Source organism: Hemitrygon akajei, chromosome 5, assembly GCF_048418815.1.
Source record: "Hemitrygon akajei chromosome 5, sHemAka1.3, whole genome shotgun sequence".
Lineage (NCBI taxonomy): Eukaryota > Metazoa > Chordata > Chondrichthyes > Myliobatiformes > Dasyatidae > Hemitrygon > Hemitrygon akajei.
The window spans coordinates 174018808-174033158 of record NC_133128.1 but is presented as its reverse complement, the minus strand read 5'-3'; the positions used below and the strand labels follow the sequence as shown (position 1 = coordinate 174033158).

Genomic DNA, 14351 nt, shown 5'->3' with positions numbered 1-14351 from the left:
AAGTAGTGGATTGGATGCAACAGTGGCCACACCCCAGTACTCCGCTTCGACAGGCGGGCTTTACAGGTGAGGGTAGCCAGTGAATCTCATACTCTAGTGAGACAGCGACATGCCTGTCTTAGCACACAAACTCAAGCATCAACAGACTGGCCAGATGAAATCTACAGTAAGATCCAATGGTCGGGAAGGCAGTTTCGTAATGCTCCGAGGAGAGTGAAGGGCATGACAAGGCACAGAAGTCAAGTCAACTAAGGAAGCACCAGTTGTGATGACTACTCATACCACTGGACCTGGACTTCTGAGGTTGAGAGAGTGTAACTACCCCTGTGCAACAGCTTTTCCACTTTAAAAACTCACCCACAAAGGTTTCCTGTCATCGTCCGATACAATGGTAGTGTTCTAATTTGTTCTGTATTTCATTTAAATACATAATTTGTTACACCATTAAAGAGTAGTTTGCCTTTTTTATACTTATTTTTAAACAATTTCTGTGAAACTTTGGCTAATTGGGGCAGTTGCTCAATTGGGCCAAAATGTACTGGTCCTGATGTGTCCCAATTAGCTGAAGTTTCATGGAAATAAGCAGAAAAAAAGTATTTAAAAAAACTGAGTAACAAATTATGTAAATTAAATACTGAACAAATCAGAACACTACCAATACTACTACAGTATTATAAATCTGTGCATTAGTTCCTAATATTCATCCACGTCACGTGCTTCTGACTGCAAATGAACAAAATCAGCACACACCTAGTGTAGATAATGAACTGCCTTCATACAATGTTGTTGTGTTGTTAATGACTACATCCTTCAAATCTTCATTTCTCTTGCAACATTCAAGGCAATTGTCCATTCCTTTATATTCTTCATAGTTCCTTACTTGTTGAAATTAGTGCAGACAAGGAACTGCCTTCATACAATGCTTTTGGCGATTACATCCACCAATTCTTTATTTTAATTGTAACATTCAAGATGACTATCGATACCTTCAAATTCCTCAAAGTTCCTAACTTACTGAAGTAGTGAAATTGTTTCATTTTAACTCCTGCCCTTTTCTGGCATCTCCAAGCCTGAATGTTTGAAACCACAGTGAACAGAACAGCTCTGAATTGTCTTACTGCTTATTTCTCACTAACTACAATACTGTGCCTAAACCTTCGGCACACACATATAGCTAGAGTGCCTAAGACTTTTGCACAGTACTGTAGTTGTCAACGTGGAGCAGAGAGCGAGTTCATAAATCTAGCAGGAACAAAGGGTGTTGGGATTGGCAAGGGTCGAGCGCTGTGAGACAGGTGTGTGACAGGTGTCAGAGAAAGAGTGCCGGGGTGGAGGTGGTACAGATGCAGATACACCCAACCCTGAGGCATCAGGCAAGGTAATTTGATTCCAATTAATTGATTTATTCATCATTACAGAATGCCTCTCTCCCCTCTCCCTGCTCACTCTCAGTCCATAAGAGAGATCCATATCAGAATCAGGTATATCATCACTCACATGTCATGAATTTTTTTTTGTGGCAGCAGTACAGTGCAATACATAAAATCACTACAATACTCTGCAAAAGTCTTAGGCACCCAAGCTATATCTATGTGTCTAAGACTTTTGCACCATACTATATCAGCAGCAAAATTCGCTGCTTTTCGAAGACAAACACACTCAACTGACGTTATTTAAAAACTGTTTGCTTTAAGCACAATGTAGTGAACAGTCATGCAAGTGCATGCGACTGGCGCTAGTTAGAAACTGTTCAAGAACAGTTTCCCGCCCCAACTAAGCGGTATAGTGTCCCAAATAAATATAATCCCAAGTACATTTTAAACGGGAATTGTAAAGATTATAACCAACAAGATTGAGAGGCTAAAGGAAATATGCAGGAGTTCCGAAAACATTTTGGGTGTGTTGCTATGATTCAGCACTGCTGGGATATAGAAACTTTACATGATCATAGTTATCTGCGCACCACTACCAATAGTGCACCAGTTTACCACTTTCCTTTACTGCAGTTACCATTTTGAAAACATTTTAGTACAAGGATTAGTGCTAAATTATAGACAATTTCCTGCTAATAATTTGCATTTGCATAAACTGACCTAATGTTTTCATTACCAATGTCCTAAAATTATAAAATTGCAAGTTGAGTTTACTTCTTATTGTGGAATGTGGAAACCTTGAAATAATGCTGGTTGTTTATATTTAATTTTCAATGCCAATACCATGCCATAATACAGAAATGTGTTGCTTCAACATGAAGCTCATTTATCTAGACATTTCTTCCTTCCTTGTAATTATTTAGCAGAGAATAGGAAAAGCCCAACAGAATGACAGAGTGCTCAACTCCCAACAAATTATTGGCTTTACACAACAACTCTCATTGAAAACTGCTATCATTTTCAACTCAAGAAAATGCTGGTGTTTCTCAACAAGTCTGGCAACATCTACTGAGGGGAATAAACAGTCAGCGTTCTAGGCCAAGACCCTTCATCAGGACAAGAAAGTAAGGGAGCAGAAGCTAGAATAAGGTGGTGAGGGGAGGGGAAGGAGTACAGGCTGGCAGGTGATAGGTGAAACTAGGTGAGGGGGAAGGTGGATGGATTAGAGGAGGGAAGGGGAAGGAGAAATCGATGTTCATACCATCAGGTCACAGAGCACCCAGACAGATTATGAGGTGTTGCTCATCCAACCTGATCACAGCCCTGTTGTAGTAGTATAGGAAGCCACAGTCCAAAGTGTTGGAATGTGAACAAGGTTAAATTGAAATGGGTGGCCACTAGGAACTCGCAACTTTTATGGCGTAGGTGCTTGACAAAGCAGTCCCCCAATGTGCGTTAGGTCTTGCTGGTGTAGAGGAGGCCACACCAGAATCACCGTGTACAATAGATTATCCCGACAGATGCCAGCTGGTGAAGTGTCAACTCACCTGCACAGACTGCTTGAGCCCTGGATGGTAGTGAGGGAGGAAGTGCAGGGACAGGTGTAACACATCACACTTGAAGGAATAAGTGCCAGGAGGGAAATCAGTGGAGAGGGACAACTGAATAAGGGGTCACACAGAGAGCGATCCCCAAGGAAATCAGAGACTGGAGGTGGAGGGGGAGGGAGATGTGCTTAGTGGTAGGATCCTGTTGTAGATGAGAGATTACGGGGAATGATATGCTGGATATGGAGGCTTGTGAGGTGGTAAGGACAATTGGAACCATGTCCCTGTTATGACAATAGGATGATGCAGTGAGTGCAGCATCGATGGTGGTGGAAGGGAGACCCCATTCTTTGAAAAAATTAGAACATCTCAGTGGCTCTAGAATGGAAAGCATCATCCTGAGAATAGATGCGGCAGAGATGGGCAAACTGAGAAAAGGAAATAGCATTTTTACAAGGATGGGAAGAGGTATAGTCAAAATAACTGAGAGTCAGTAAGTTTATAAAAGATATCTTCTAGAATGGAAAGCCTCATCCTGAGAAACACAGCATTCTCTGTAAATTCCTATATCTGGAACAGATGCCATGAACCTCTGTATCCAGCACATTATTCTTCATAACTCCCACCATCTACAACGAGATCCTACAAATAAGCAGGTTTCTCTCACCACCACTCACTGCTAAGTGATTCCCTTATCCACTTGACTCTCCCCACTGATCTCCCTCCTGGCATTTATCTCTGCAAGTGTGATGAATACTACACTTGCTCCTACATCTCCTCCCTCACTACTATTCAGGGACCCAAACTTCCAGCTTAGGTGACACTTCACCAACAAATCTGTCGGGGTTATCTAATGTATCTGGTGCTGCCTCCTCTACATCAGTGAGTCCCCAGGCAGATTAGTACTTTTGTCCACCACAAAAGGCAGGATTTCCTGGTTTCACGCATTTCAGTTCAACTTCCCACCCCTATGATCTCCTCTACTGCCATAATCGTGGTGGAGGAACAACACCTCCTACTCCATCTGGGCAGCCTCCAACCTGATAGCACGGATATTGATTTCTCTAACTTCCATTAATTTTTCCCCCTCCCCACAGTTTCCATACCCCATTCTAGTACCAATCTCACCCCTTCTCTTCACCTGCCTATCACATTCTTCTGGTAGCCCCTCCCCTTTCTTCCATGGTCAACTCTCCTCTCCTATCAGATTCCTTCTTCTTCAGCCCTTTACCTCTTCCATCTATCACCTCCTAGCTTCTTATTTTCTACCTACTCCCCACCCATCCAGCTTCCCCCTCACTTGACAAAGCAGTACTCCCCTCTTATTCTGGCTCATTCCCCCTTCCTTTCCAGCCCTGATGAAGGGCCCCCTCTCAAAATGTTCACTGTTTATTCACCTCCATAAATGCTGCCTGACTTGTTGAGCTCCTCCAGCATTTTCTGAGTAGAAAATGATGGCAGTTTTCAGTCGGAATTGCTGTGTAAAGCCAATAATTTGTTTTCAGTTGAGCACTCAGTTTGTTGGTCTTTTCAGATTCTTTGCTAAATAATTACAGGGAAGGAAGAAAATATTGGATAAATGAATTTTGTGTTGAGGTAACACATTTCTGGATTGTGGCATAGCATAGTATTAATGCTGGCAATTAAGTATAAACCCCTTATTCTGGCTTTTTGCCCCCTTCTTTTCCAGTCAATTTATTTATTGTTTTACACTCAAATGTAATTATAACATGGAAAATTTGCTCGTCTTTGTAAATCTGAAAAATAAAATACTTACATCTTTGAAGCATCGTTGCAAATCTGTTATTCTGACATCATGTACAGTCCCACAGGTATCCTCAGGGTAAATCTGCTCTTCATCACTGGTTGGTAGTTTCTTTGGTTCAGCGCTTCTACGACGGTGCCCAAGGACTGTAACAAATCAGTGCTTTTACGAACGAATGTCAGAAATATAATAATATTGCATTATAATTCAATCCTTACTCCTGAACTTAGAACTTACAAATAACCAATCATGACAAATCAGCAAAAGTAAAATTCATTATTTTAGGGGGGGAAAAATCAAATCATTTAAAAATACAAACATATTTGGGGGAAATTTTATTTGCTATTTAGTACATGCAATCAGGTTCTTTAAACTCTCTCTGTACAGTTGTACCAAAGGAGTTAAATTCCAACAAATTTCCCTTGTAATCCACATATTAGATGGAATTAAAGTGCTAAGACCCCTTGAGGCTAAAGTAGAAAATTTTAGGTCGCAGCTGGTAACATCTAATAACGTATAAGAAAACTAACAAGATTGTACAAAATATTACAACAGCAACCAATGATGACATTTACTAAAATGTTTTCATTCTATACCATTTCCCAGGAATATATTTAGAGTAAATTTAAGATTAGATAAGAAAACCATCCCATGACAATCTATAAAAGCTTTTGACATTTTAGAATTGCCATTGTGTTATAAGAGCATGAATGATGTTGCTTATTTAGACTCCATGCCACAGATGGGCTTTATAACATTAGTGCCTCTTCATGGATGACCATCAGATTAAACAGGCCATACTCAGTGAATTAAACATGGTTATCCCGACTTCCGTATTTCCAATAATAGTGACCAGTTTTCCACGTTCTACAGCACAGGCCACAACAAGCAGTCAAAAGCAATGGGTTAAAAACACTTTCCCCAAGAAAATCCTTTCAAGACTTGAGAAATTAGTTTTGGCATACCACTCTGAATCATTGTGTTAGTTCTCTGATCTTTACATCTAATCTGACCTTTACAAAGAAAAATCAGCTTCGGGGATGAAAGCATTCCATGCAACATAGCTGACTTTCTTTTGAAATCATGTGTCATCATAACTTACATTCAGGAGCAGTTTGCCTCAAGTGTACAGCATATGCAGAGCCAAATCACAATGGAATATCTTCACATTTAACTTATTTAAATATATTAAATAAGAAACTACAAAATAAAATTTTAAACTTATGCAAATAGTTACCTGATGAAGCCTGCAATAGAACCACTAATCCAGTTGGTCTTTCCTCTGTCGAAGGGCCACTCTGTCCACAAATTACACAGTCATACACAGTTTCTGAATCCTGTTTTTCTGATGATCCTATGTCCATGGCAACATCACTGTCAGGTGACTCTGTAAGAACAACCATTCACAAAAATTCAAATAAGGAAAACAAGAGCTATGATAAAGAGTTTTAAATGGTGCCCAGCAAGATGTATCATCACAATAAAAACATCACTTCTTCCATTTAAGTTCATGAAGAAAAGCTGCACTTTTTTTTGTCCTAAGTAAGAACTCTGACCAAAAATCATATTAAAGAGCAACTCAAATTCATTAATCAAAAAATAATGCAGATTTAGAATATATAAGTTAAAGAATACATTTAGCAGGTTTCTTCAATACTATTCATACAGTCAGTAAAATTTGCTCCCCTCTGTTGGATTGGGCTGTATAATCATTATTTTCCTTGTAGTTTAACTTTGTTATGCTTGTTTGTATTTTCGATATGAGACACCATAAGACATAGAAGCAGAATTAGGCTATTCCAATGAGTCTGCTCTGCCATTTCATCAGGGCTGATCCTGGATCCCACTCAACCCCATACACCTGCCTTCTCACCATATACTTTGATGCCCTGACTGATCAACTTCGGCCTTAAATATACCCACAGACTTGGCCTTCACAACAGTCTGTGGCAGAGCATTCCACAGATTCACTACACTCCAGTTAAAAAAATTCCTGCTTACCTCTGTTCTAAAGGGTCACCCCTCAATTTTGAGGTTGTGCACTCTAGTTCTGGATACCCATACCATAGGAAACATCCTCTCACATCCACCCTATCTAATCCTTTCAACATTCAGTAGGTTTCAATGAGATTCCCCCCCCCCCCCCACCCCACATTCTTCTAAATTCCAGCAAGTACAGGCCCGAAGCTGCCAAACGCTCCTCATATGTTAACCTCTTCATTCCTGGAATCATCCTCATGGGCCTCCTCTGGACTCTCTCCAATGGCAACACATCCTTTCTGAGATATGGTTCCCAAAACTGTTGACAATACTCTAAGTGCGGCCTGACTAGTGTCTTATAAAGGCTCAGCATTATCTCCTTGCTTTTATATTCTATTCCCTTTGAAATAAGTGTCTTCTTCACCACAAACTCAACCTGTAAATTAACCTTCTGGGAGTCTTGCACAAGGACTCCCAAGTCCCTCTCCACCTCTGATGTTTGAACCTTCTCCCTATTTAGATAATAGCACCATTGCTTCTTTTACCAAAATGCATTATCATACATTTCCATCTGCCACTTTTTTGCCCATTGTTCCAATTTGTCTAAGTCCTGCTGCAATCGCATTGCTACCTCAGCACTACCTACCCCTCCCAGCTATCTTTGTATCATCTGCAAACTTTGCCACAAAGCCATGCATTCCATCATCACTGACAAACAATGTGAAAAGTAGCGGTCCCAATACTGTCCCCTGAGGAACACCATTAGTCACCAGCAGCCAACCAGAATAGGCCCCTGTTATTCCCACTTGCTGCTTCTTGCAAGTCAGCCATTCCACTATTCAGTATCTTTCCTGTAACACCATAGGATTTTATCTTATGAGCAGCATTGTGTGGCCTTATCAAACGCCTTCTGAAAATCCAAGCAAAAGATATCCACTGCCTCTCCTTTGTCCACCCTGCTTGTTACTTCCTCGAAGAACTCTAAAAGATTTCTCAGGTAAGATTTCTCTTAACAGAAATCATGCTGACTTTGACTTATTTTATCATTAGTCTCCAAGTACCTCAAAACCTCATCCTTAATAATAGATTCCAACACTTTCCCAAACATTGAGGCTAGGCTAACTAGCCTATAATTTTCTTTCTTTTGCTTTCCTCCCTTCAGAAAGAGCGGGGTGACATTTGCAATCCTCCAGTCCTCTGGAACCATGCCAGAATTAATTGTTTCTTGAAAGATCATGACCAATGCATTCGTTATCTTTACTGTAATCTCTCTCAGGACTCTGGGATGTAGTCCATCTGGCCCATGTGACTTATCTCCCTTACAAACTTTTGAGTTTGCCCAACACTTTTTCATTTGTAATAGCAATGGCACTCACTCCTGCTCCATGTTACTTACGGACCACTGGCACACTGCAAGTGTCTTCCACAGTGAAGACAGATGCCAAGTACCCATTGTTTGTCTGCCATTTTTTGTCCCCCAGTACTACCTCAACAGCATCATTTTCCAGTGGTCCAATATTATATAACTGAAAAAAAACATTTGGTATCCTGCTTTATATTATTGACTAGTCTGCCTTCCTATTTCATCTTTTCCCTTCTTATAACTTTTTAAGTTGCCTTTTGTTGGATTTTAAAAGCTTCTCAATCATCCAACTTCCCACTCACTTTTGCTACCTTATATGCTCTTTCCTTGGCTTATATGGAATCTTTAACTTCTCTTGTCAGCCATGGTTGCCTATCCCTGCCATTTGAGAACATTTTCCTCTGTGGGACATATCTATCCTGCGCCTTGTGAACTAATCCTAGAAACTTCATCTTTGCTCTGCCATCATCCCCCGCTAGTATCCTCCTCCAATTCACCTGGGAAAGCTCCTCTCTCATGCCTCTGTAATTCCCTTTATTCCACTGTGATACAGATACATGTGACTTATGCTTCTCCCTTTCAAATTGCAGTATGAATTCAATCATATTATGATCACTGTCCCCTAAGGGTTCCTTTACGTTAAGCTTCCTAATAAGATCTGTGTTATTACACAACACCCAATCTAAGACAGTGGTTGCAGTTGCCTCCGTATTTTTTTGGAAACTTCTTGGTTTCAATGGTCAGTGTCACATTACTTGAATGTGGCTAGTTAACTGGTTAATGGTTATCTGTTGAAATTTTCAATGGAATATGTGGTCTCAGTAGCTGGATATAAGACGACCAGACCACGTTTGTTCATTCTCCTTCCTTTTCTCCTCTTAGTCTTTCACCAGACTTCTCTCTTCATTTCCTTTTTTCTTGCAATGCTTAATAAAATGACATATGCAACAAGTTTTAAACCTTATTCTTGACTTCTTAAAATCTGGGATCCCATACCTCATAACAATATTTTCCGTTAAAATACTTAGAATAATTAATTCAATAGACCAAGGATTCCCAACCATTTTTTATACCGTTAACTGAGGGGTCCATGGACCCCAGGTTGGGGACCCTGCACTAGATTATCCTCATTTTTCAATGTTCAAATATTAAACTTCCCAACTTCACAGCTGGAATGCAAACGCACTGAAGCTGCAAACACCAAGGTGTTACGTGCGTTTGAGTTTGAAATATTTTCTAAAGCTAAGAATGTCAAGGCTGACATTCAAAATTATAGTTATAAGATAAATAATAATAAATATTTCCAATAATTTAAGTGTACAAACTTATAATGATCACAACAGTAAATGAAACAAAAGTATTTCCAAAAGCTTATTAGAACACTCTCCAGGTCATAATGGAATAGGAGGCACTCAGACTCATACAAAAGATAATTACACAGTTACTTTGAAATTAAATTAAATTTTTTCTTAGTTACATTTTAACAAGGGTATAATATTTATAAGGCTACAAGACAGAAGAACAGGATTAGGCTATTCGGCCCATTGAGTCTACAACACCACTCCATCATGGCTGATTTATCAAGAAAAAATAGTTTTTCAAACTGAAAGTACTGTTGTCAAAGAAACTAATACGTATAATAAAGATGATACTCTGTTGGATGCGCTATCTAGAAAAGTAAAATGCGAGCAGCAGAATTGTCTGGGCTACCAAATCAGAGAGCATGGAGGCTGCTATTTCTAACTCACCTAGACAAGCAAAACAAAAAGAACATAACAATTGCTTACCAAATATATTTTCATACCAAAGTGAAAGTTCAGGTAATTTACAGATGCTAAAATTAGAGATAAAACCAGACAATGCAGGAAACCTACATATTAGATCAAGGGTTCTCACCTTTTTTATGCCATGGACCAATACCATTACACCAGGGGTCTGCAGACCCCAGTCTGGGAACCTCTATATTAGAGGGAAACACCTCAGATCAATTATCTTTCATTACAACCATGATGAGGGCCACTGACCTGAAACATTACTGGTTACTCTATCCACTCTTACTGTCTTACCTACTGACAATCTCCAACATAAACTTGGTATTGTTTATAATTTTATACTGGCTTTGAAATCAAAAACGTGAATTCAACAATACCGATCTGTCACATTAATCACTTTTTAAATAGAGTAAATGAGGCAAACAGATCAATGACCTAAATCCAGAGAGTACAATGAAACTCAGTGGCACTCACCTAGCTTACTCATGCATTTAAAAGAAACTGATGGCTTAACAAAATGCTACTACTAGGCACGAACTACTACTGACACCTTTCATTTTAAATCAGTCCTGTGTGAAACAAAAATTGGGAATATGCAGAAGTAAGACTAAACATAGCTGCCAGGGACAGTAAACCCCGGCTGACTCATTTCTAATTCTCTATATGTGATGTCTGTTAACACATATTAATTCATTAGTCTTTGCTAATGCTAAAAGAAATTGGTTAAAAGGACTACTTCTATGTAAAAAAAATCAAACGTCTTCACTTTCAGTAAGATGACTACTCTCCGCCAACACAGCTTTTAAAATTGACTAATTTAAAGCAGAATTTCACACAGTTAAAGGGGCTTATTTTTAAATAATGTTGCTCAAAACACCTAAATATTTAAACTTCCAAATAAGCTAAATTTCACGCCAAAGCTGCATGAGTCATATGATGATTGCTATTTCCAACTTATTTCAAATGTGAAATCAATTGCATCTGCACCAGTGATATGCAACTTAGCCAAGGTTACCATCTATGTCAAATTAAAATCAAATTGATGATTTATGATGAGCAGAAATCTATGTTATTCAAAAATCAGAAAAATATCTAGATGTTAATCCAATTAAATATTAGAAAAGTGATCAGTAATTTATTAATTATTTTACAGCAGCAAGGAATTTGTGAAGGTAAATTGTACAAAATGCACATCTAGGTCACTATCAATCTAATTTGGCCTCAATAAATTTTCTGCAGCTATCACAGAGTAGAAAGTAAAATTATTAGAAGATAAATTTCTGAAGTATAGTAAACACAGGTACCTGAAACCACTTTAATTTTTCTGTCAGAGTTCACACACATTTTTTATTTCATAAAATGTATAAATGGTTCAATCTCTCCCTGGACCGAAATTTGAAAGAGGTTCTTGCTGACCTGATCCCTAAGGAACAGTCTAGGATAGAGGCATTTAAACAGCAGCATGGCAAAATGATCACTGAACAGATGTCCCACAGCCTTTAGAAAAATAAAACACCATGGAGAAATTGTTAAAGCTTATAGAGCTCCACGTCCTAGGATGACTAAAGGACTAAATCCTTTTCAAAAGAATTTAGTTAAAATTATCTTAAATTGGGATAGGAATTATTGAAGTTCCAGTTACTTAATCAAAACCTAAATAATATTTAGTCCTCCTCATTGTCCTTACACAGAGTACTGTAAGCCCTATCTTCATACAAGGACAGCCTCCATCTTGTTCTGTGGCATTACAGTTGTACCAAATAGGATAGACTCAGAACAAACCTGACAGTACAGGGTACTGCAGACACAATCTGCAGTCTCATGGCCCATCACATCCTTTACTATTACAAACAAGCTGGAGAATCAAAAGTGGTTCAGTGAGGAGTACAGACAGCATGTCTGGAGCAGGTACAGGTATTTCTAATAATGGGGATCTATGAGTAATGTTGAAACACAAAAATTTATGCATACTACACAGCAAAAGCAACTACGGTAACTGCAATCAGACCTGAGCAATCTCACCACCAATATAAAAGCTCTGCTGTCCTGCCACATCTGGTCAAGAATGGCACTAGACAATTAAACAGCTGACAGTAGAAGATTCCAAGAATATTCCCATCCTCAATAATGGCTGGGGACAGCATCTAAGTGCTAAAGACAAGGAGACAGCACTTAAGTACTAAAAACACTGGCATTAGTTATATTTAGCAAGATACACAAAATAGTTAATTCAACTCTGCTCTCTCCCAAGATTCTCAACAGGTCAGTTTTCAGTTTTCATTTAGTGCAGGTGACATACAAAATGACTGAGAACAAGAGCTGAGGGACCAGGCAATATCTCAGCTGCAGTACTGAAGATCTACACTACAGAGCTAATCATATCTCCAGCCAAGCTTTTCCAGTGCAGCATAACAAAAAACATTCATCCGATGATGTGGAATGCTCTGTTCATGAAAGTAAATAAAAGATCCAAACCAGCTAAATACAAGCCAAGCAGTCTATTCTCAATTATGAGAGAAGTGATGGAAAGCATCATTGACATTCATTTTAATGCAGGGGCTCTTAACCTGGGGTCCACGGACCCCTTAGCTAATGGCAGGGGTCCATGCATGAAAAGGTTGGGAACCCCTGGTATTAAGTATCAATATACTGGTCACCAGCACTACTCATTTAATTACAAACAAGGATACAACATACAGCGTAATTAATGACTGTGAAGCCCACAAATGACAATTTTTTTAGATGGTGCTGCCCATGGAAGTTCCATTGTGGTAGCCAGGAAATGAGTGTTACAACTTCACTTATTATAAATTTCAAATAAACATGCAATGAACTCCTTCACATTAAAGGGAGTATAATTCAGAACTACTGAACTACTTTTGGACTCTGATTAACAATTATTAACTTAAACTCATTGAAGCAGGCAAACACCAAAGCTCCTGGCTGATAACATACCACATCTTTCACAATATGCAAGGCTGTTCTGGGGCTTAGCGCATTTCATAAAGTACTTCAATAACTATAATGTCACATCAGAATCAGACTCTACTTAAAGAAAACCTGAACTCATTCCTCCACAGAAGCTTATGTATCTGCAAAAGTTTTAACCCAATTCTTTACAATAGTGATCCAGCTAGTCCTACTCACGCTTTCCAATACCCATTCAACTTATCCTTTCAGATATTTATATTTATCCAGTTCCCTCTGGAACACTACAATTGAATCTTCCTCCACATTTGCCTGACAATGCATTTCCTTCCAACCACTTGCTGTGTAATAAAGATTTTCCTAGTGCCTCTTTTGCCATTCACCTCATCCTAAATTTCTTTTTTTGACCCTTCCACCTTTGACTGTTTCTATCCTTCACAACTATAAGTTTCACCGTTCAATCAAGGCACATCCTCTGTTCCAAGGAGAACAACCCTAATTTCACATGGTCATTCTAATAACTTAAGTCCTTCACCTGTGGAATCATTTTGTCAAACTTCCTCAGCAGCCTCTGCACATCTTTTCTGAATGGGGGCACTCAGAAATAGATGTAATAAAAACATCAGTTGTGCCAAAACCAGTGTTTTATAAATAGCTCATCATAACATCCTTCTACTTGTACTTCATGCCTCCAATTTAAGATGCAAATGCCTATGGGCTTTTTTTAAGCACCTTCTCAACTGTCCCTGCCAGCATCAAATAAATGAGCAACTATACATCCATGGTTCTTCTTTTAGAAATTCTAACACTTTTAGAATAGTCTCCCTATATTTTGTCTTCTCGTTTTCTTCCCACCAAAATGCAACACGTCCATACTTCTCAGTTTTAAATGCCATTTATGATGAACCAACCCTTTCCAACAGTTTATTTATATCATTTGATCTACAAGCAAACCCTCACAGTTCCCTGCCCCTTCAAGTTCTGCGTTACTACAAATGACAGCTAATTCTTTCCTCCATTATTTCTAGAACATTCCCTGTCATTAAGGTTAGATTGACTGGTCTGTAATTACTGGGTTATTCCTATACCCTATTCCTTGAGCAAGTGTGTATCATTTGCAATCTTGTAGCTCTCAATTACTAACTTCAAAATGAATGACTGAATGGAATGATCAAATCAAATCAATGAATAAAAATAGTTCCTGAAGAAAAACAGTAACTAATTCAATTTTTGATTAATTTGGGATTTGAAAAGCTCTTTGAAAGTACATGGAAAATTGAAACAATTATCAGCTTATAAGAGAAACTCCACTTTTTAAACCACTGGTCAAAAATAATGTGCACACAAAAGAGAAAACTATTGCTATTTAGGCATTGGTTAATAAGGGAGAGTTTATATCACCCAAACACCAGCTTTAGCATTCTTATTCTGTGTTAATTATAATGTCTGGATGATTTTGATGTACAAAATCACCTAGTGTGTAAGCTGCAGTTAGGAAAAGTACTATATGTATAAGTAATTGTGCAATAAACAATCCTGCAGTATTTCTTGGTACATTGGGCTAAAGAATTTCAGAAGGTTAATATCATGTGGTGGCTATTCAAGGAGATGTAGATAAGAAGA

General features: G+C 38.6%; 1 protein-coding gene across 2 annotated transcripts in view; it reads right to left on the bottom strand.

Annotated features, from left to right (window-relative positions):
* ubr3 (ubiquitin protein ligase E3 component n-recognin 3) overlaps positions 1-14351 on the bottom strand; it is a 239545-nt gene that overhangs the window by 80281 nt on the left and 144913 nt on the right. For both annotated transcript variants that reach the window (XM_073047259.1, XM_073047260.1), the window contains 2 exons: positions 5923-6072; positions 4698-4831 (listed from right to left, as the gene is read on the bottom strand). In XM_073047259.1, coding sequence (XP_072903360.1) covers positions 4698-4831; positions 5923-6072 — 284 coding nt within the window. The remainder of the gene's footprint in view (positions 1-4697; positions 4832-5922; positions 6073-14351) is intronic.